This window comes from Coregonus lavaretus, assembly GCF_964263955.1.
Source record: "Coregonus lavaretus genome assembly, chromosome: 28".
Taxonomy (NCBI): domain Eukaryota; kingdom Metazoa; phylum Chordata; class Actinopteri; order Salmoniformes; family Salmonidae; genus Coregonus; species Coregonus lavaretus.
In genome coordinates, this window is record NC_140015.1 from 16504679 (window position 1) to 16528349 (window position 23671).

At 42.7% G+C, this 23671-nt stretch overlaps 1 protein-coding gene across 1 annotated transcript in view; it reads right to left on the reverse strand.

The window, feature by feature from the left end:
* LOC311104309 (3',5'-cyclic-AMP phosphodiesterase 4C-like) overlaps window positions 1–22930 on the reverse strand; it is a gene marked incomplete at its 5' end in the record, with an annotated part of 70951 nt that extends 48021 nt beyond the window's left edge. The window contains one exon of the mRNA XM_084146122.1: window positions 22635–22930. Within this exon, the coding sequence (XP_084002248.1) occupies window positions 22635–22930 (296 nt within the window). The remainder of the gene's footprint in view (window positions 1–22634) is intronic.
* Window positions 22931–23671: the final 741 nt, after the last annotated feature.

Sequence of the window (23671 nt, forward strand, 5' to 3'; positions counted from 1 at the left end):
GAGAGAGAGAGAGAGAGAGAGAGTGCATGGCGTTAACGTCATCCTCAAAGACACCTCATTCGGCTCATACTGTAGGTTATGTTACTCAGCATTGCCAGAATAACACTGGAATATACTGTAGACTCCCCACCCTGACAGTTTTCACGGTAAGTGTATGTGCATAAACTACATAACTCTCCAGCGTATTTGCCAATGTGTGAGTCTGTGTATGAGAGATGGGGGCAAGAGATATTTATATAGTAGGATGGAGTTGACATTGGACTGATAAAGGTCAAGTGACAGAAAGAGAGAGAGAGAGAGACAAAGAGAGGAAGAGAGAGAGTCAAGGCCAGGACAGCTCATCACTGTTGTTAATTAATTTGCCAGTGTCCGAGTAAAACCCAGCCTCTGGCCTCCCTTCCCGGCTTCGTGCTCATGACCTGCACTGACTGTCACTCACAGTGCACTGGAGCATATAGTGCTGCTACTACATATGGCCGCGGCCCAAGAAACAGTCATGGTATTTTAAAGAGGATCCGGCTCTCAGACTGACAAGTCCAGTATCCACCGGGAATACCATGTCCAGTCCGCAGGGACCTTTTGACCAGCTAATAGCCTGGATGGTGGTGAACAGAATTTTTTATATTTTAGTCATTTAGCAGATGCTCTTATCCAGAACAATTTACAGTAGTGAGTACATACATTTTCATACTTTTTTTTTCTGGGTAAGTCTCTAAAAGCTTTACACACCTGGATTGTGCAACATTTTCCCATTATTCTTTTCAAATTCTTCAAGCTCTGTCACATTGGTTGTTGATCATTGCTAGACAACCATTTTCAGGTCTTGACATAGATTTTCTAAGCAGATTTAAGTCAAAACTGTAACTTGGCCACTCAGGAACATTCAATGTCTTCTTGGTAAGTGTAGATTTGGCCTTGTGTTTTAGCTTATTGTCCTGAATTCATCTCCTAGTGTCTGTATTACTTTAGTGCCTTGTTGCAAAGAGGATGGATGTTTTGGAATATTTGTATTCTATACAGGCTTCCTTCTTTCAATTAGGTTAGTATTGTGGAGTAACTACAATGTTGTTGATCCATTCTCAGTTTTCTCCTATCACAGCCATTAAAGTCTGTTTTAAAGTCACCATTGGCCTCATAGTGAAATCCCTGAGCGGTTTCATTCCTCTACGGCAACTGAGTTAGGAAGGATGCCTGTATCTTTGTAGTGACTGGGTGTATTGATACACCATCCAAAGTGTAATTAATGCTCAAACGGATATTCAATGTCTGCTTTTTTTAACCTATCTACCAGTAGGTTCCCTTCTTTGTGAGGTATTAGAAAACCTCCCTGGTCTTTGTGGTTGAATCTGTGTTTGAAATTCACTGAGGGACCTTACAGATAATTGTATGTGTGGGGTACAGAGATGAGGTAGTTATTAAAAAATCATGTTAAACACTATTATTGCACACAGAGTGAGTCCATGCAACGTATTATGTGACTTGTTAAGCAAATTTTTACTCCTGAACTTATTTAGCCTTGCCATAACAAAGTGGTTGAATACTTATTGACTCAAGACATTTTAGCTTTTCATTTTTTATTAATTTGTAAAACATTTGAAAAACATAATTCCACTTTGACATTATCGGGTACTGTGTGTTGGCCAGTGACAGAAAACCTCAATTGAATCCATTTTAAATTCAGGCTATAACACAACAATATGTGGAGAAAGTCAAGGGGTGTGAATACTTTCTGAAGGCACTGTACACAGAGTAGATGGACAGGACACTGTGACAAGACAAGCTGTGTTCACACTTTGATCTAACAGAGGTCAGGAACTGTATAAGTGAATCCTCTCTCCTGAGGCAGAGGGAGAGCCCAAGCAGAACAGTGACGTGCATTACCAGCTTCCACTGTACACCTAACAGGGCTGTATGGCTATACATCAAGGCTTCTCATCCATTATGTAGATAGAGTGTTTTCAATAACCTTGTCTGCTATGTCTTGGAAAGTGCTGCTCTATATTCCAAAGCTATACAGTATTGTTTGTGCTTGGATTCCTTTGTGGTAGGATTTCTCCGAATCATGCCTATGCTTTAGCAATAGCAATGATTTGTTTTGCTTGCTACAGGGAATGAGTAAGGTGCTACGGATGTAGGATCTTAATTTGATCACAGCAGCAAATGCTAACTTGTAGTGTATTCAAGATTTAAAAAGGCTTCTAAAGTTTGTAATTTCCACTTTAAAATGTCAGACTTGATTTGCCCTAATGAAAAATGTATCAACCCCTACAAAAAATTTCCATTAATTATAATCCACATAATAATTCACATTTCCTGTTGCTGCAGGATTATTTTCCTGCTGTAGCAAACTGGCTCAAATTAAGATCCTACATCTGTAGATGCTGCACTCATATACTGTATGCGTGCACATCCACCCACACAAACACTTACACACACACACCAAACCCACAGACAGCCATCGACACTCAAAGTTGAAATATGAAGAAAAAAAGAATAATCAAAAGGCATGAAGCATTTCAAGCCAGTCAGTGTGTTTCTACGTCAAACATGATTAACTTAAAAATACTAATATCTGCAAAAATATCAAATTTAGTCACATCTATCTATAAATACCATAGCAAGTAGTTCAATTCAACAGTTCCTGGTGCCATCAACTAAATCTATATTTGTGAACAAAATGTTATTTGTCTGGCGGTTATGTAAAGATGGTGAGTCAGAAACAGTTGCTTCCAGTTCAATTCCCATACAACCACAGCATAGCAGAGCCAAGCAAGACCAAGACAGGCCAACGGAGGCCAATTTCTCCTCCATCTCTACACATACACTCACCATCTCTCTCTCTCTCTCCAGAGAACACAACCTCTCCGGCATTTAGAAATCAACGCATGAACCATGTCATATGTCAGACGTGTTCTATTTTCTCAATCAGAATGTATTGCTAAATACTGTACATGGTGATATTATGGCAAATACAAAATGATCAACATGTATTATTTCCAATCCAATAGGGAAAAGAGGACATATTGACAAGGCAAGGCCATGTATTGGCTCTGCTGAAGCCAGAGAGTACAGTATAGTATGACAGTTAGTCAGTGAAATATTCTGCTGCCTGCGACGGCTGCCATCTGTCCTTCCTCTGTAAGCGGGACCCGGGATCGCCACCTTCTCCTAATTATCCACTGAATTGGGAGTTTGAGATCCTGCCCGTAATTCTGGGAAAAGATGTATCCCATGGGGCCTGGTGTATTAGGCAGGAGGATGATAGGAAGTAAAACTGTTGTATTAGCCTGCATTCTCAATACAGATACACACAGGACTGACTCTCTCATGTCTGGCTGCATTTGCTGTGCTGTGGCTAGCCCCATTCCATTCCCAGGAGATGTCATTCACTCAGTTCTGCCCTGATTTGTTGTGAGTTGCCGACCTAAACAAGCTATTTTCTCCGCCTGTCTGTGTCTGTGTTTGTCTGTGTGTGTCTGTGTTTGTCGGTATATGTGATCCCTTTTGTACCTTCCATTAGTTCTCCATTCTGCTCTGCTTCTTTCCGCTCCTGCCTCCAGTATGACTACTATGTTAGTGATGGAGAGGAGATGTGCTGTGATATCCAGCTGACATCCAGTCTCTCCTCTTCACTCAAACAGCCTCTCCTCTGAGAGAGAGCAGCAGATGCCTAAAGCACCCTCCAGGGGGTCATCCACTTGCCAAGCTGCTGTTGCATCTCTGCCTGTGCCCGCCTGCCCACCCACCCGCCGCACCGCAGCAGCAGCATCACAATGTGACAATGGGATTGTGGGCCGCTACGCTTCTGCTGGGATTAGAGTACTCTCTCTAGAGTCTAGAGTCTAGTAGGTTACTGGGCAATAGGGGGGAGAAAGAACTCTTCCCACCTCCACCTCTAAATTGCTGTGGAGTTTCTAAGATTGAGTGCTTGGCAGTGTCACACAAGGGAATCGAAATTATGAAATAATATTACAGGTCTCTCTCAGGAATATGACGGTCTCAGTAATAAAGGTACATGTTACATATCAAGAAACCTAGAAAGTCAGGGACTGTAAGGAATTTTAAAATATAAATATCTTTGAGGGTACATGATTATCACCCTGGCTGTGCTTGTCTAGACAGCAATTCTGTGACTCGAGTCCCGAATGGTACTGTCAAAGCATCATATTTTGTGTCATACAAAACCTTGTTGGTGCCATTAGGTTTTAAATTATTATTATAGTGATACATGATAATAAATGGGTTATCCAGCTATGTCACTGTTTTATCTCATTTAGCAGACTAACACCTATCTGTATTTAAATAAACGAATCCACTTCCATTCTACTCTCTAGGTATCCATAAGAACAAAGCTATTCAGTTGACTCATTACGGCAGATTGCAGTAGACTTAATGGATTCTTGGAAGGATGATGATGTAAATGGTAGCGCTGCATGAACAGATCTGAAGTATTATTAACCGAGGTGTGACTTTAAGGGAAGCAGGAGATGAGATAATGCACAGCACAATGGTAATGGTGGGCAGCTCATCTCACCTGGGGAGATGGAGAAATGGAGAGGAGAGAGAGAGAGAGATTGAGATTCACAGAAAATGCATGGTGAAGAGAAGAGTCTGCTATCTAGATCATGCTGATCTCAGTGGACGAGAGGAGAGGGGGAGAGGGAACAGGAAGAAATGATAGATTTAAGATGAAGGGAGGGAGGGAACAGCAGTGTGATTAACACAGCAGTTGGCAAGAACATGGCTATAAGAGAGAAACTGAGAGGCATCAGGGATCTTATGAAGAGGACAGAGAGAATAATAATAATATGCCATTTAGCAGACGCTTTTATCCAAAGCGACTTACAGTCATGCGTGCATACATTTTTTATTTTTTTGTGTATGGGTGGTCCCGGGGATCGAACCCACTACCTTGGCGTTACATGCGCCGTGCTCTACCAGCTGAGCTACAGAGAATGGGGAGAGACAGAGAGAGGAGAGAAAAACCGATATTTCCCCATTTAACAGCGATAATGGGAGAGTAGACCAGTGCTGGGAGACTTGCTGTGATCAAAGTTAGTAATTACAGTGGACAAAGGCGTCATATTAACAATATTATTATATAAGGAGAAATAGACAGGGCTTATCAAGTATAACAAGCCAGCTGAGAGGATGACGGGGTGTGGAACAGTGAACGAACACCTGATATTCTGGAGAGAGAGAGAGAGAGAGAGAAGGGGGGAGAGATATGGCGGGGGGAGAGATAAAGAGAGAAAAGGACAGTGAGAGAGAAACCACTGGAGACAGCTAAGTGGATTCAAGGCGCTTGAAGATAAATGAAGACGACTAACCGCAGGTCAAGTGTAAAACGCTGAATATTATAAAAGAGAAAATGTGTTGAGAGTCATGCATAAAGAAGATAACCAAACAGCAAGGTTATTAATAGCTGATATGCAGCAGAATGTCCAACAATCATCAGGAGAGATAGAGAGGCTCTGGTAGCAGAGGTGATGGATCTAGACTAGAGAGAGAGGGGGAACATGGAAGAAACCAAAACAGAGCCTGCAGGTACTTGAGCAGAGACATAGTAATGAGCAGAGGGCAAAGCTACAGAAAATCTTGATTCAGTTTCAACCACATCACCACAGCACTCATAATGTATGTGTGAAGGTTATGTGCCGAAACGTCACCCAGTACTACCCATCAGAGGCTGACGCTTTGCCTTTTTAGGTAAATGTAGCTATTATACACATCTGTAAAACAAGTAACCATAGCAACAGGTTCCTCTGTTCAGCGTCTGTCATTCTTCTGGTAACTAACTTTCCAGAGTGTATTGGGTTTGGGACAGTGACTGGTAGATTGAAAGACTGTCATACAAAGATGGAGAGAGAGAGAGAGAGAGAGAGAGAGAGAGAGAGAGAGAGAGAGAGAGAGAGAGAGAGAGAGAGAGAGAGAGAGAGAGAGAGAGAGAGAGAGAGCGAGAGAGAGAGAGGGAGAGAGAGCAAAAGAGAGGATGAACAGTCTGATACGCATGGGGAGACAGTCAGCCACTCAGACTCTGGTGGTTACAGGTTACATTATACAGCAAGGACAAGATTAAAACATGTTGTATGCACTCACTAACTGTAAGTCGCTCTGGATAAGAGCGTCTGCTAAATGACAAAAAGAAAGGCTGACTGGCTGACGTTATAAAAATCAATTTCCCACACACATGGTTGGTTTCCTTCACAGGTTGTTTACCTCAACATGTCGTCTGTATGCCACCCATGCAAGGCTGGGCTACTCCCCACGGTTTCTGGTAAACTAACCAATGTGATTCAAGCAAGCTATCACACAATGGGAATACAATCACCTTTGTGATCCCAGTCCCATCTCATCTGACAAGAGGTCAGAGGGTATTGATTTTTTTCTGAGCTGTCTCCAGGCTGGCCCATAGGTGAGAGGGCTGTCTGTCTGTGATGCTGATACACACACCAGGGTCAGCAGTACACTGATCCAGACATGACAACACATTATCTACAGGAGGCTGGGGCCCCCAGGGACCACGATGATCGACTGACGTGATTTCCGTTCGCTTTCACTGACATCTAAGCTATAACGCATGTATATGAATTTTGCAGCACTATTTATTTATTAGCGTTAATGACCCCTATGTAAAGTATTCATGATGAGGACGTAAAGTGAAGTATTTGTTCAAGCCACAGAGATGGCAAAAAGCAGGAAAAAAAACTAGTTGCAGCAGCGCTCTCTCCTGCATCTGATAGATTGAAAAATAAGATAAGGGCAGAGGTATCCAACAACATAGCAACTGCATGTAAACAACAATTTACGCGTAAAGCCTTTCGAGGGGGGTTCTACTAAGCTAACATATGGAATTGTTTTAAGATGGTTATACCATGGATAATTTTTCTATTTGATTTTGAGTTTTAGGAGCCCTGTAGGTATCCCAAAATATATTTTTAAATGATTTGATTAAATATTGAATTTGGCCTTACTGCTATTAGCCCATAGAACGCATTGAAAAACAGATTAATTCATGGCAAAACAGAGAGTAAAAAAATACAGTGGCTTGCGAAAGTATTCACCCCCCTTGGCATTTTTCCTATTTTGTTGCCTTACAACCTGGAATTAAAATGGATTTTTTGGGGGTATGTATCATTTGATTTACACAACATGCCTACCACTTTGAAGATGCAACATATTTTTTATTGTGAAACAAACAAGAAATAAGACAAAAAAACTGAAAACTTCAGCGTGCATAACTATTCACCCCCCAAAGAGCCACCTTTTGCATCAATTACAGCTGCAAGTCTCTTGGGGTATGTCTCGATAAGCTTGGCACATCTAGCCACTGGGATTTTTGCCCATTCTTCAAGGCAAAACTGCTCCAGCTCCTTCAAGTTGGATGGGTTACGCTGGTGTACAGCAATCTTTAAGTCATACCACGGATTCTCAATTGGATTGAGGTCTGGGCTTTGACTAGGCCATTCCAAGACATTTAAATGTTTCCCCTTAAACCACTTGAGTGTTGCATTAGCAGTATGCTTAGGGTCATTGTCCTTCTGGAAGGTGAACCTCCATCCCAGTCTCAAATCTCTGGAAAGTTTCCCTCAAGAATATCCCTGTATTTAGCGCCATCCATCATTCCTTCAATTCTGACCAGTTTCCCAGTCCCTGCCGATGAAAAACATCCCCACAGCATGATGCTGCCACCACCATGCTTCACTGGGGATGGTGTTCTCGGGGTGATGAAAGGTGTTGGGTTTGCGCCAGACATAGCGTTTTCCTTGATGGCCAAAAAACTCAATTTTAGTCTCATTGACCAAAGTACCTTCTTCCATATGTTTGGGGAGTCTCCCACATGCCTTTTGGCGAACACCAAACGTGTTTGCTTATTTTTTTCTTTAAGGCATTTTTCTGGCCACTCTTCCGTAAAGCCCAGCTCTATGGAGCGTACGGCTTAAAGTGGTCCTATGGACACTTTGCAGCTCCTTCAGGGTTATCTTTGTTCTCTTTGTTGCCTCTCTGATTAATGCCCTCCTTGCCTGGTCCGTGAGTTTTGGTGGGCAGCCCTCTGTCACGTTCGTCGGATACAGAGGACCAAGGCGCAGCGTGGAAGGCGAACATACTTATTTTTATTAGAATGAACACACGAACAAAAACAACAAACGATAACGTGACGTCCTCGGTTCTAGCACAAACCTATACTGGAACAAAACCCAATGAAAACTCACACCCTGGCTCAACATACTAGAGTCCCCAGAGCCAGGGCGTGACACCCTCTCTTGGCAGGTTTGTTGTGGTGCCATATTCTTTCAATTTTTTAATAATAGATTTAATGGTGCTCCGTGGGATGTTTCAGATATTTTTTTATAACCCAACCCTGATCTGTACTTCTCCACAACTTTGTCCCTGACCTGTTTGGAGAGCTCCTTGGTCTTCATGGTGCCACTTGCTTGGTGTTGCCCCTTGCTTAGTGGTGTTGCAGACTCTGGGGCCTTTCAGAACAGTTGTATACAGTGGGGGAAAAAAGTATTTAGTCAGCCACCAATTGTGCAAGTTCTCCCACTTAAAAAGATGAGAGAGGCCTGTAATTTTCATCATAGGTACACGTCAACTATGACAGACAAATTGAGAAAAAAATTCCAGAAAATCACATTGTAGGATTTTTTATGAATTTATTTGCAAATTATGGCGGAAAATAAGCATTTGGTCAATAACAAAAGTTTCTCAATACTTTGTTATATACCCTTTGTTGGCAATGACACAGGTCAAACGTTTTCTGTAAGTCTTCACAAGGTTTTCACACACTGTTGCTGGTATTTTGGCCCATTCCTCCATGCAGATCTCCTCTAGAGCAGTGATGTTTTGGGGCTGTCACTGGGCAACACGGACTTTCAACTCCCTCCAAAGATTTTCTATGGGGTTGAGATCTGGAGATTGGCTAGGCCACTCCAGGACCTTGAAATGCTTCTTACGAAGCCACTCCTTCGTTGCCCGGGCGGTGTGTTTGGGATCATTGTCATGCTGAAAGACCCAGCCACGTTTCATCTTCAATGCCCTTGCTGATGGAAGGAGGTTTTCACTCAAAATCTCACGATACATGGCCCCATTCATTCTTTCCTTTACACGGATCAGTCGTCCTGGTCCCTTTGCAGAAAAACAGCCCCAAAGCATGATGTTTCCACCCCCATGCTTCACAGTAGGTATGGTGTTCTTTGGATGCAACTCAGCATTCTTTGTCCTCCAAACACGACGAGTTAAAAGTTATATTTTGGTTTCATCTGACCATATGACATTCTCCCAATCCTCTTATGGATCATCCAAATGCACTCTAGCAAACTTCAGACGGGCCTGGACATGTACTGGCTTAAGCAGGGGGACACGTCTGGCACTGCAGGATTTGAGTCCCTGGCGGCGTAGTGTGTTACTGATGGTAGGCTTTGTTACTTTGGTCCCAGCTCTCTGCAGGTCATTCACTAGGTCCCCCCGTGTGGTTCTGGGATTTTTGCTCACCGTTCTTGTGATCATTTTGACCCCACGGGGTGAGATCTTGTGTGGAGCCCCAGATTGAGGGAGATTATCAGTGGTCTTGTATGTCTTCCATTTCCTAATAATTGCTCCCACAGTTGATTTCTTCAAACCAAGCTGCTTACCTATTGCAGATTCAGTCTTCCCAGCCTGGTGCAGGTCTACAATTTTGTTTCTGGTGTCCTTTGACAGCTCTTTGGTCTTGGCCATAGTGGAGTTTGGAGTGTGACTGTTTGAGGTTGTGGACAGGTGTCTTTTATACTGATAACAAGTTCAAACAGGTGCCATTAATACAGGTAACGAGTGGAGGACAGAGGAGCCTCTTAAAGAAGAAGTTACAGGTCTGCGAGAGCCAGACATCTTGCTTGTTTGTAGGTGACCAAATACTTATTTTCCACCATAATTTGCAAAAAATTCATAAAAAATCCTACAATGTGATTTTCTGGATTTTTTTTCTCTCAATTTGTCTGTCATAGTTGACGTGTACCTATGATGAAAATTACAGGCCTCTCTCATCTTTTTAAGTTTGAAAACTTGCACAATTGGTGGCTGACTAAATACTTTTTTCCCCCACTGTATATACTGAGATCCTATGACACTTACTGTAGATTGCACACAGGTGGACTTTATTTAACTAATTATGTGACTTCTGAAGTTAATTGGTTGCACCAAATCTTTTTTAGGGGCTTCATAGCAAAGGGGGTGAATACATATGCACGCACCACTTTTCCGTAATTTTCTTTTTAGAATTTTTTTCATTTCACTTCACCAATTTGGATTATTTTGTGTATGTCCATTAAATGAAATCCAAATAAAAATCCATTTAAATTACAGGTTGTAATGCAACAAAATAGGAAAAACGCCAAGGGGGATGAATAGTTTTGCAAGGCACTGTAAATCAAAAGGACGTTTGTTTTTAAGTGTCTGTCTCTGTCCTATGTCTTAGAGATTTAAGAAAGATCAGGATTTATCTATATTTTTTTAGGCATAATTTTTTAAAAAATAGTCACTAAACTACTTCCATATACGTATATTTCCATTCATTTTTTAACTGGTCCCGGGCTACCTTCAGACGAGTCTTGTGAGGCTTCTGGGCATCCTAGAGCTAAACAACCAACATGTACAGTGCCAGTCAAAAGTTTGAACACACCTACTCATTCAAGGGTTTTTCTTTATTTTTACTATTTTCTACATTGTTGAATAATAGTGAAGACATTAAAACTATGAAATAACACATATTGAATCATGTAGTAACCAAAAAAGTGGTAAACAAATCTAAATATATTTTGACAGCTTTGCACACTCTTGGCCTTCTCTCAACCAGCTTCATGAGGTAGTCACCTGGAATGCATTTCAATTAACAGGTGTGCCCTGTTAAAAGTTAATTTGTGGAACTTCTTTCCTTCTTAGTGCATTTGAGCCAATCAGTTGTGTTGTGACAAGTTAGGGTTGGTATACAGAAGACCACCTATTTGGTAAAAGACCAAGTCCATATTATGGCAGCTCAAATAAGCAAAGAGAAATGACAGTCCATCATTACCTTAAGACATGAAGGTCAGTCAATCCGGAACATTTCAAGAACTTTGAAAGTTTCTTCAAGTGCAGTCGCAAAAACCATGAAGCGCTATGATGAAACTGGCTCTCATGAGGACCGCCACAGAAAAGGAAGATCCAGAGTTACCTCTGCTGCAGAGGATAAATTCATTTGAGTTAACAGCCTCAGAAATTGCAGCCCAAATAAATGCTTCGTGGAGTTCAAGTAACAGACACATCTCAACATCAACTGTTCAGAGGAGACTGCATGAATCAGGCCGTCATGTTCGAATGGCTGCAAAGAAACCACTACCAAAGGACACCCGAGTGGCGCAGCGGTCTAAGGCACTGCATCTCAGTGCTTGAGGTGTCACTAAAGACTCCCTGGTTTGATTCCAGGCTGTATCACAACTGGCTGTGATTGGGAGTCCCATAGGGCGGCGCACAATTGGCCCAGCATCGTCTGGGTTTGGCTGGTGTAGGCTGTCATTGTAAATAAGAATTTGTTCTTAACTGACTTGCCTAGTTAAATAAAAAAGAAGAAGAGACTTGCTTGGGCCAAGAAACATGAGCATTAGACTGGTGGAATTCTGTCCTTTGGTCTGGAGTCCAAATTTAAGATTTTTGGTTCCAACCGCTGTGTCTTTGTGAGACGCAGAGTAGGTGAGCAGATGATCTCTGCATGTGTGGTTCCCACCTTGAATGATGGAGGAGGAGGTGTGATGGTGTCGGGGTGCTTTGCTGGTGACACTATCTGTGATTTATTTAGAATTCAAGGCACACGTAACTAGCATGGCTACCACAACTTTCTGCAGCGATACGCCATCCCAACTGGTTTGCGCTTAGTGGGACTATCATTTGTTTTTCAACAGGACAATGACCCAACACACCTCCAGGCTGTGTAAGGGCTATTTGACCAAGAAGGAGAGTGATGGAATGCTGCATCAGATGACCTTGCCTCCACAATCACCCGACCTCAACCCAATTGTGATGGTTTGGGATGAGTCGGACCGCAGAGTGAAGGAAAAGCAGCCAACAAGTGCTCAGCATATGTGGGAACTCCTTCAAGACTGTTGGAAAAGCATTCCAGGTGAAGCTGCAATTTAGCTAAATATAATGTGGCTGTCCATGGCACTGATTTCTGTGTGTGTGCGTGCGTAAGTAGAAAAAACATGTTGACTCACTCTACTTGTAGAGAAACACCAATGCCATCCTCCTCTCTTTCATGTTGCTGAAATGGTCTATGACTCTGTCATACAGTACATGCTTTTAGTTTTTGTTGTCATAAGCTACCTGGCTAAAATGCTTGCTCGCTAGCCTAACTTCCTTTCATGGGCAACAATTAGTCAGCTAGTTAACATTAGCCTACTACATCTACTGGGGCGGCAGGTAGCTTAGTGGTTAAGAGCGTTGTGCCAGTAACTGAAAGGTCGCTTGTTCTAATCCCCGAGCCGACTAGGTGAAAAATCTGTCGATGTGCCCTTGAGCAAGGCACTTAACCCTAATTGCTCATGTAAGTCGCTCTGGATAAGAGTGTCTGCTAAATGATTAAAATGTAAATCTAGCTACATATTGAACTTCCATCTTCTCAGGCCAGAAGCACAATGTGTGAATTTATGATTTGATCAGAATCGCTGTTATAATCATTTGCCAGTACAGAGAATGAAGTAAAAACCCAAGTCCAACTCCCTATTTCTGTCCATGGCTAATTTAGGAAAGGGTCAATTTTAGCTAGCTAGCTAGCCACAGGAGCACAACAACACAGCAAGATGCAAAAATTCAAGTTTTTTTATGTTAATGACATTTGGCTTGATGTGATGTGATTGGTGTGAAACCAAATCCAAACTGGCTTCCCTTTATACTTTTTTTGGTGCACCACGACCATTCACAGTTGAGCTCACTCAGTTTATCAAGGCCAAATGCTTGCTGGCTTCCCTTGCATTCAATGCTACAGGCGTCAACAACATCATACTCTCTTTGACCAGACAGCATCAGATAGATGGGCTACACATACAGAGACAGAGGGGCGCTGTTTTGCTTGCTCGGATGCTTTCTCCGGTGAGATACAGTGCATTCGGGAAGTATTCAGACCCCTTGACATTTTCCACATTTTGTTACGTTACAGCTTTATTCTAAAATGGATGAAATTGTTTTTTCCCCTCATCAATCTACACACAATACCCCATAATGATGAAGCAAAAACAGGTTTTTAGAATTTTTTGCAAATGTATAAAAATAAAACAACTGAAATATCACATTTACATAAGTATTCAGACCCTTTACTCAGTACTTTGTTGAAACACATTTGGCAGCATTTACAGCCTTGAGTTTTCCTGGGTATGACACTACAAGCTTGGCACACCTGTATTTGGGGAGTTTCTACCATTCTTCTCTGCAGATCCTCTCAAGCTCTGTCATGTTGGATGGGGAGTGTCGCTGCACGGCTATTTTCAGGTCTCTCAAGAGATGTTCGATTGGGTTCAAGTTCGGGCTCTGGCTGGGCCGCTCAAGGACATCCAGAGACTTGTCCCGAAGCCACTCCTGCGCTGTCTTGGCTGTGTGCTTAGGGTCATTGTCCTGTTGGAAGGTGAACCTTCGACCCAGTCTAAGGCCCTGAGCACTCTGGAGCAGGTTTTCATCAAGGATCTCTCTGTACTTTGCTCCGTTCATTTTTCCCTTGATCCTGACTAGTCTCCCATCCCCTGCCGCTGAAAAACATCCCCACAGCATGATGCTGCCACCATTATGCTTCACCGTAGGGATGTTGCCAGGTTTCTTTCAGACGTGACGCTTGGCATTCAGGCCAAAGAGTTCAATCTTGGTTTCATCAGACCAGAGAATCTTGTTTCTCATGGTCTGAGTCCTTTAGGTGCCTTTTTGCAAACTCCAAGCGGGCTGTCATGGTCATTTTACTGAGGAGTGGCTTCCGTCTGGCCACTCTACCATAAAGGCCTGATTGGTGGAGTGCTGCAGACATGGTTGTCCTTCTGGAATGTTCTCCCATCTCCACAGAGGAACTTTGGAGATCTGTCAGAGTGACCATCGGGTTCTTGGTCACCTCCCTGACCAAGACCCTTCTCCCCCGATTGCTCAGTTTGGCCGGGCGGCCAGCTCTATGAAGAGTCATGGTGGTTCCAAACTTCTTCCATTTAAGAATGATGGAGGCCACTGTGTTCTTGGGGACCTTCAATGCTGCAGAATTTTTTTTGGTAGCCTTCACCAGATCTGTGCCTCGACACAATCCTGTCTCGGAGCTCTACGGACAATTCCTTTGACCTCATGGCTTGGTTTTTGCTCTAACATGCACTGTCAACTGTTGGACCTTATATTGACAGGTATTTGATTTGATTTGGATTTGTGTGTGCCTTTCCAAAACATGTCCAATCAATTGCATTTACCACAGTTGGACTCCAATCAAGTTATATAAACATTTCAAGGATGATCAATGGAAACCTGAGCTGAATTTTGAGTCTCATAGTAAAGGGTCTGAATACTTCTGTAAATAATGTATTTCTGTTTTTTTTTTTTTTATAAATTTGCAAAATTACAAAAACACTGTTTTCGCTTTGTCATTATGGGGTATTGTGTATAGATTGATGTTTTTTTATTTATTTAATCCATTTTATAATAAGGCTGTAACGTAACAAAATGTGGAAAAAGTCAAGGGGTCTGAATTGAAGGAAAGTTATGAAACACAGAGAGACGAAAGAAAGCTTATTTTATTTCTTTTTTTCTTCGTAAAGTTTTTGGGGAAGCCTGGCTTCCCTTGGCCACTGCCTTTCGATGGTGGGGTCATATTAGTGTGTAACCCAACTGTTCGGACTCTACAGACAGAAGTTGGCAGATCAGTGGTACCAACTTCAGACGAGTCCCGTGACGCTTGTGGGGGTCAAATGGTCAAATAAATATTTTGCTAGGACTGTGGGAGTGGTCTGAGTGAGGGACCTAATGGGATGGGCCTCATAGGAGGGATACAGTATGTAACCTGAAAACCAGCTGTTATTGGTAGAGGGGTTTGGACCTCTCTTCGTGATTGGTCTTTTAACTTATACCGCCTGGTGATGTCACCAGGCAAGCCAAAACTGCACCCATGCAAAACCTGCTGATTAGAAGGTCCTGCATAGATTGTATTTTCAACCAGCAACTATCAGGAAATAACACTTTTACAGTGTTAGCTTCATCAGCTATGACTGTAAGTCGCTTTGGATAAAAGCGTCTGCTAAATGGCATATTATTTATTATTATTATTATCAGCTGTTGAAAACACAAGAAAAACTGAATTTTGACTGCACAGGGCCTTCGAAAAAGCTAGCATGTGCCATCAGCAGGGCATCAGTAAGGGAATGAGCAGCTGTGTGTGAAGATGTGTCCCCTATAGATACCACGGACCTGAAGGAAGCTACACTAGCCCTGGGATATAGACAGGGAGAGCTGCCTGCTGGAGCCTAACTGTTATTAATAAAGCTTGATAAATCCAGAGAGGGGCCCAGGCACCCAGCTCACAACGTCCATTATTATACTGATGTCAGTGTGGGGGGCGGGATATTGCTCTAATAAATGAAAATAATGGAAATTGTGTGACTCCCCCCATCCCAACCCCCCTAAGATATGAATGTAGATAAAACAAGCCTTATTACCATCCAGACACAGCTAACACACCATCCTGCCACCAACACACACACACACAGACACACACACAGACACACACACAAACAAAATAGATTAATCACAAACCACTCCCATAATATTTATTCATACAAACGTACGCATATTCATACATACACTGTCCTGATCGCAGACACCCACAAACAGATGCACACCATTTCACTAATGACCTAAAGTGCACACTTAGACACAGACATATTTCTGACCTCACAAACACACTGTTGTGTACACACAAAACACACACACACACTCTACTCATCAGACACCACTCACAAACACACTTAGGCTGCGTTTACACAGGCAGACCAATTTTGATCATTTTTTAACGAACTGGTCTTTTTATATTTTTTATTATTATTTATTACAGGTATATTATCTATTTCAAATTATATGTTTATAAAACCTGTACCCGTAGGCTGCCACTCAAATGAAAAAAATAAAGTATTAAATACATACAGAGTTTAAGATAAAAGAAAACAGGAAAAGAAAACATAAAACCTCCCATCCCATTCCCCCAACCCCACCCAGCCAACATGTCTCTATACAACCACCCCACCCCCCACTCCGTGAAACCATGCCCCACCCCAGCAACTAAGGTTGCTCGTCAGTCACCCAGCAGTAATCGTCTCTGATTGTTTGAGAGATTCAAGGAGCTATCATCGTTACATAACATAATAGATGCAAATCATTGCATGTTTACATTCATGTACTTCAAAATGAATTTTGTAACTTTGCCCCAGAGGCATTTAACTGCAGGGCAGTTTTTACATTTACATCATTTAGCAGACACTCTTATCCAGAGCAACTTACAGTTAGTGAATACAATTATTTTTTTATACTGGCCCCCCGTGGGAATCAAACCCACAACCCTGGCGTTGCAAACGCCATGCTCTATCAACTGAGCTCCATCCCTGCCGGCCATTCCCTCCCCTACCCTGGACGAATTGTGCGCCACCCATGAGTCTCCCAGTCGCGGCCAGCTGCAACAGAGCCTGGATTCGAACCAGGATCTCTAGTGGCACAGTTAGCACTGCGATGCAGTGCCTTAGACCACTGCGCCACTCACATCAGATCTTTTCAGAGCTGATCTGATTGGTCAAAAGACCAATTAGTGAAAAAAATGATCTGAATTAGGCTGCCTGTCTAAACGCAGTCTTACACTCCGAGCCGCCTGGGCTCACTCCCCCTCTCTCGCCATCTCTCTCTTTCTCTCTCTCTGCGCCCTGCCACCCACAGTAAGGGAGTAGGGTCAGGCAGAGTCAGCCCTGCTGCACTAATGCTTGGACTGGCTGTGAGCGTGTCCTGGGGACTGGAATTCCACTCCAGTGAGTGTTGATCTGGCCTTATTCCCAGGAGCCTGCCGTGACGGCAAGCTGTGGCCCAGAAGAAACCTGACAGGAAGGAAGCTAGGACTGGGCTCCCCGCGGCCCCCAGGGGCCCACGACACTCACAGGAGTCTGCTATTATTACTGTAATAATCACTGTCTTTACTGGACTACTGCTCTGGAAACCACCGATTTGGATTGAGAGAGAGAGAGAGAGAGAGAGAGAGAGAGAGAGAGAGAGAGAGAGAGAGAGAGAGAGACAGAGACAGAGACAGAGACAGAGACAGAGACAGAGACAGAGACAGAGACAGAGACAGAGACAGAGACAGAGACAGAGAGAGGGAGGGAGAAACAGAGCGAGAGAGAACCACAAACACTCCAACAAACGCTTTCACACCCACACACACACATTCAGGAGAAACATCTGGGGGTATCAGTGTGTCACATGGGAGGAACAGCTTGGAATAACAGCATGAAGGCCTGTCTCTTTTTCTCACTCTAGCTTTCATACACATAAACACAAACACATACAGTCCACACACACACACACATTCTCTCTTATGCTTCTATGTTGAATATGTGAAAATACAATTATACAAAATGTGAGTCAAACAGAGGTGGCGTTCAGTTCTCCTTATTTTCCCCCTGTTCTTTGAACATTTGGGATATAGCAGCTCAAGAGTTGCCGAAAAAGCCATAGTCGTATTGATGAAGTTTAAGATTGATATTGGACTGGGAGGACTTTTAATTGTTGTGAGAGAAACAAGAGTCAGATATAGATTTTTGTCTGACTTGGCTCATCCAATTACAATGGTTCATCAGGAAAGCTTTAACAGAGTACAGCTTTCAGTCCTGCTTTCCTGTGCTACTGTCACTATCTAGAAAATAACTAATTAATTATGTGGTAATTCTATAGCCATATTGGATTGAAGCATAATGCATCACTATTTCATAACCTGTGGGCTATGTATCTGTGCCCCTGTGCCAATCATAAAATGAAGCACTATGTCAGTAATATCCAACCTAGCCTTGTCCAGAACCAGGCTTCCGTAATCAGAAAGCCTGTTGAAGTCAATGGCTGTGTTCGAGAGCATCAAAACCGTGATGTATCATGGGTAAATTGTGACGGACTGACTGATATACAAAAAATATTGACTAGTTATTTATGATTTGTAGATCAGTCCGTCTCGACTCTGCTTTAAAGTCAGCTCAAATCAAATTGTATTTGTCACATGCTTTGTAAACAACAGGTGTAGACTAACAGTGAAATGCTTACTTACGGCCCTTCCCAACAATGCAGAGAGAAAAATATAAAAATTATATAAAAAAATAATAACACAAGGAAAAAATACACAATGAGTAACGATAACTTGGCTATATACACTGAGTACCAGTACTGACTGTGTGCAGTGGTACGATGTAATTGAGGTAGATACTGTACGTACATATATGTAGGGACAAAGTGACCAGGCTACAGGATAGATAATAAACAGTAGCAGCAGCGTATGTGATGAGTCAAAGGAGTTAGTACAAAAGGGGGTCAATGCAGATAGTCGGGGTAACTATTTGGTTAACTATTTAGCAGTCTTTTGGCTTGAGGGTAGAAGCTGTTCAGAGTCCTGTTGGTTCCAGATTTGGTGCATCGGTACCGCTTGCTTTGCGGTAGCAGAGAGAAAAGTCTATGACTTGGGTACTGGAGTCTTTGACAATTTTTAGGGCCTCCCTCTGACACCGCCTGGTATAGAGGTCCTGGATGGTAGGGAGCTCAGCCCCAGTGACGTACTGGGCCGTATGCACTACACTCTGTAGCGCCTTGCGGTCAGATGCCAAGCAGTTGCCATACCAGGCGGTGATGCAGTCAGTCAGGATGCTCTCAATGGTGCAGCTGTATAACTTTTTAAGGATCTGAGGGCCCATGCCAAATCTTTTCAGCCTCTTGAGGGGGAAGAGGCATTGTCGTGCCTTCATCACGACTGTGTTGTTGTATGTGGACCATGTTAATTCCTTAGTGATGTGGACACCGAAGAACTTGAAGCTCTCAATCCGCTCCACAAATGAACAGCATTCTCACATATGTTGTTGTAGGTGTATATCGATCCGCTACTACAGGACTAGTAAAGGCACTACTTTTGTGAGATTTTTTTTTCTTCAAAAATTAAGAGACCACTGCAAAAATTATTAGTTTCTCTGGTTTTACTATTTATAGGTATGTGTTTGGGTCAAAATAACATTTTTGTTTTATTCTATAAACTACTGACAACATTTCTCCCAAATTCCAAATAAAAACATTGTAATTTAGAGCATTTATTTGCAGAAAATGACAACTGGTCAAAATAACAAAAAATATGCAGTGTTGTCAGACCTCGAATAATGCCAAGAAAATAAATTCATGTTCATTTTTAAACAACACAATACTAATGTTTTAATTTAGGAAGAGTTCAGAAATCAATGTTTGGTGGAATATCCCTGATTTTCAATCAAAGCTTTCATGCGTCTTGGCATGCTCTCCACCAGTCTTTCACATTGATGTTGGGTGACTTTATGCCACTCCTGGCGCAAAAATTCAAGCAGCTCGGCTTTGCTTGTGACCATCCATCTTTCTCTTGATCACATTTCAGAAGTTTTCAATGGGGTTCAGATCTGGAGATTGGGCTGGCCAAGACAGGGTCTTGATCTGGTGGTCCTCCATCCACACCTTGATTGACCTGGCTGTGTGGCATTGTGCATTGTGCTGCTGGAAAAACCAATCCTCAGAGTTGGGGAACAATGTCAGAGCAAAAGGAAACAAGTTTTCTTCCAGGACAACCTTGTACGTGGCTTGATTCATGCGTCCTTCAAAGACAAATCTGCCCGATTCCAGCCTTGCTGAAGCACCCCCAGATCATCACCGATCCTCCACCAAATTTCACAGTGGGTGTGAGACACTGTGGCTTGTAGGCCTCTCCAGGTCTCCGTCTAACCATTAGACGAACAGGTGTTGGGCAAACCTGAAAATTGGACTCATCAGAGACGATGACCTTAATCCAGTCCTCTACGGTCCAATCCTTATGGTCTTTTGCAAACCTCAACCTGGCTCTTCTTTGCTTCTCATTGATGAAGGGCTTTTTTCTAGCTTTACATGACTTCAGCCCTGCCCCTAGGAGCCTGTTTCGAACCGTCCTCGCCGTGCACTTCACCCCAGCTGCCGTTTGCCATTCTTTTTGTAGGTCACTTGATGTCATCCTACGGTTGTTGAGTGACATTCGAATGAGTTGGCGGTCGTCCAGGTCAGTAGAGAGTCGTTTTCGCCCTCTGCCGGTCTGTAGCTTTGTTGTCCCCAATGTCTGCTGCTTGACCTTGTTCTTATGAACCGGCGTCTTTGAAATTTTAAGGATGGAAGCAACCTGACGCTCACTGTATCCCTCTGCCAGTAAAGCCAGAATTGAACCCTTCTTTTCCTCACTCAAAACTTTCCTTTTCAACTCTTTTGGCATGGTCAATACTTATTTTTTGATTAATATTACTTTGAGGTACTATTAGCACTGTTTCTGCCATCCAGCTGGTCCAATTGCAAGAGGATAGTGATGACCACAGCAGTGGTTTTTATACTTTTCCTCGTTAAATAAGATTTGGTTCAGGTGATCTCCTAATTAGTACCTAATTCAGTAGAATGAGATGTGCCTGTGTTGGAATTCAACAGACACTGGAATGGAATGGCTGTCATACATGTAGAGATGCTGATTTAAGAAAAATTTGCAGTGGTCTCTTAATTTTTTCCACAGCTGTATATATATCTTTTTTTTTTAATAATATTGTTTTTTAAATTATGATTTTTCAGGGGATGCTGCAGCACCCTCAACACCCCTACTTCCTGCGGCTATGCCGGTTTGTGTCAAGAACTGCAACACTGCTGGGTTTTTCACGCTCAACAGTTTTCCGTGTGTATCAAGAATGGTGCACCACCCAAAGGACATCCAGCCAACTTGACACAACTGGGGAAGCATTGGAGTCAACATGGGCCAGCATCCCTGTGGAATGCTTTCGACACCTTGAGTCCATGCCCCGACGAATTGAGGCTGTTCTGTGGGCAACTCAATATTATGGTGTTCCTAATATTTTGTATACTCAGTGTATGTGCATACTGTATTGCTCATCCTATATAACTACTGCTGTACATGCCTTTTTCGTCTTTATACAGTGAGCTCCAAAGGTATTGGGACAGTGACTTTTTTTTGGCTCTGTACTCCAGCACTTTGGATTTGAAATAATATAATGACTATGAGGTTAAATTGCAAATTGTCCGCTTTAATTTGAGGGTATTTTCATCCATATCGGGTGAACCGTTTAGAAATTACAGCACTTTTATACATAGTCCCCCCATTTTAGGAGACCAAAAGTATTGGGACAAAATCCCTTATATGTGTATTAAAGTAGTCAAAATATAAGTATTTGGTCCCATATTCATAGTACGCAATGACTACATCAAACTTGTGACTCTACAAATTTGCAGGATGCATTTGCTGTTTGTTTTGGTTGTGTTTCAGATAATTTTGTGCCAAATAGAAATAAATGATAAATAATGTATTGTGTCATTTTGGAGTCACTTTAATTGTAAATAAGAATAGAATATGTTTATAAACACTTCACCATTCATGTGGATGCTACCATGATTACGTATAATCCTGAATGAATCGTGAATAATAATGAGTGAGAAAGTTACAGATGCACAAATATCATACCCCCAAGACATGCTAACCTCTCACCATTACAATAGCAGGGGAGTACATGACAAATAAACTTTTATATGATTTCTTGAAATGTAACATCCAATAAAAAATGTAGCAGCTGGAAGCCAGCATACCATTTTAGCCGTTTCGGCTAATACAAAACTCCCCAGACCTCCAAGGAAACGTGACAGCAGCGTGATTTGGAGGTATGGCTAGGTCAGTTCCACCCTTGAGGGCAACAGAATCTGCTGGTTCTCATTTTAACCTTTCATTTGATTCAATTCAATAAGAAAGATGATATCATCTTACCGAGGCACTCAAGCCCTGAAATGAGAACCACTGCCTTTAGGTGATGCACCTGACCTGTCCAGGTAGGATACATGGAGATGCCCCGCCTCTTTGTGAACTGTACCCATGGATGGCGTATCAGCTATGCCAACATTGCCAATAGCCGAACGCTTCAGTGGAAGATTATCTGAGTCAGGTATGCACGCACGAACGCACCCACTAGACCTTTTTATCCATTACAAACGCGCAAATCAACTGTATTTCTGTTATCTATATAATGTGTTTGTCATGGTCATATAGGCCTATGCTACTCTTAAAACGTTATTGATATTTTCCGTTGTTATTCCTGTTTTTGTGTGGGCGGGCGGGTTTGCTCTCAGTGCTACTCGGAATGCTTAAATTCATGTTCTCTGACATGCCCAAGACGCATAAAGCATCACCACCGAGAACCCACGCGTCCCGCCTCCCAATACCAAGCACTTCATATCAGTTAACCCTTCCGGCATACTTTAACACAGAGCACTACACACTCATTTTTAGAGGCTCTATTTATGTATATGTGCCTCGATTATAATGTAGGGGAATGTTTGTTGAATGCACGTCATACCGTTTATTTCCAACACAATTGCCGATGGAGGTGTTCGTGGTTCCTTGGAACGAGGATGGCCAGGACATCCGACACTTCCTAAGCCCCGGTCTGTCGCTCGTGTCCATGGCATTAGAGCGCTCTATCCCTCGGTGGTGATGGCGGTCGGTGTCGGAGTATCCCCGGTGTTTGATTTTGATGGGGGTCCGTGGCTGCCTCCAAAGATGTTGCGGAGGCTTTAGGGTCGCCTGCTCCCGGGGAACAGGGAGCGAGAGAGAAAGGCTCTTCTTCGAGCATGGTGGTGGTACTTCCATCATAGTGCAAATTAAAATATCCCTTTTATATCTCAATTTATTGACACAAATAATAATATGGCTATATATTCTTTGACTTCAAATTACTAACCGGTTAATGTCCATCATTGGCACTTAATCGTAGCCTACCCTGTGAAATTGGGTAGAAAAAGTGACCAAGTTGAGTGCAGTCCGATGTTATATGTAATATTCTAAATAATAACATTTAAACCTTTCGACAATTATCACAGTGGTACTGTCAGGCAGAGAAGGTGACTAATTTCACCCGGAAAGTGTCTTAATGATTTCTACCGTCTATCCAATTAAATTCCAAACAAAAGTTAATCTCTCTTCTAAATGTAAAACGCTTCCCTTCTTTTATGCTTAGAGCTTCGCCAATCGTTAAAGTATTCGTCTGGTAGGTGACGATAGCCACTTGCCGGTGCTTCCCCTGAAGTTTGACGGCTTGTCGCTCATTGCGCACTGGATCACTTTATTTACGGAACAATTTAATGCTTTCATCAGCTCCTTATTGCAGAATCACAGACCGCTGGCGCTGGCTCCTGTGCGATGCGGGGTATTATTGCTGCTCCCGACTGCACATGTCTGTCAAAGCTCGCTCGTAACCGCTCCGTCTCCAGCTGGAGCCATAAAAAGTAACACACAGAATACCGCGGTGCATCTGGAACTACATAGGCCGAGCCACACGCGCGGAGCCCACTGTCTCGACTTTCCCCTGCATTAAAATGTTTGATCCAATTATTT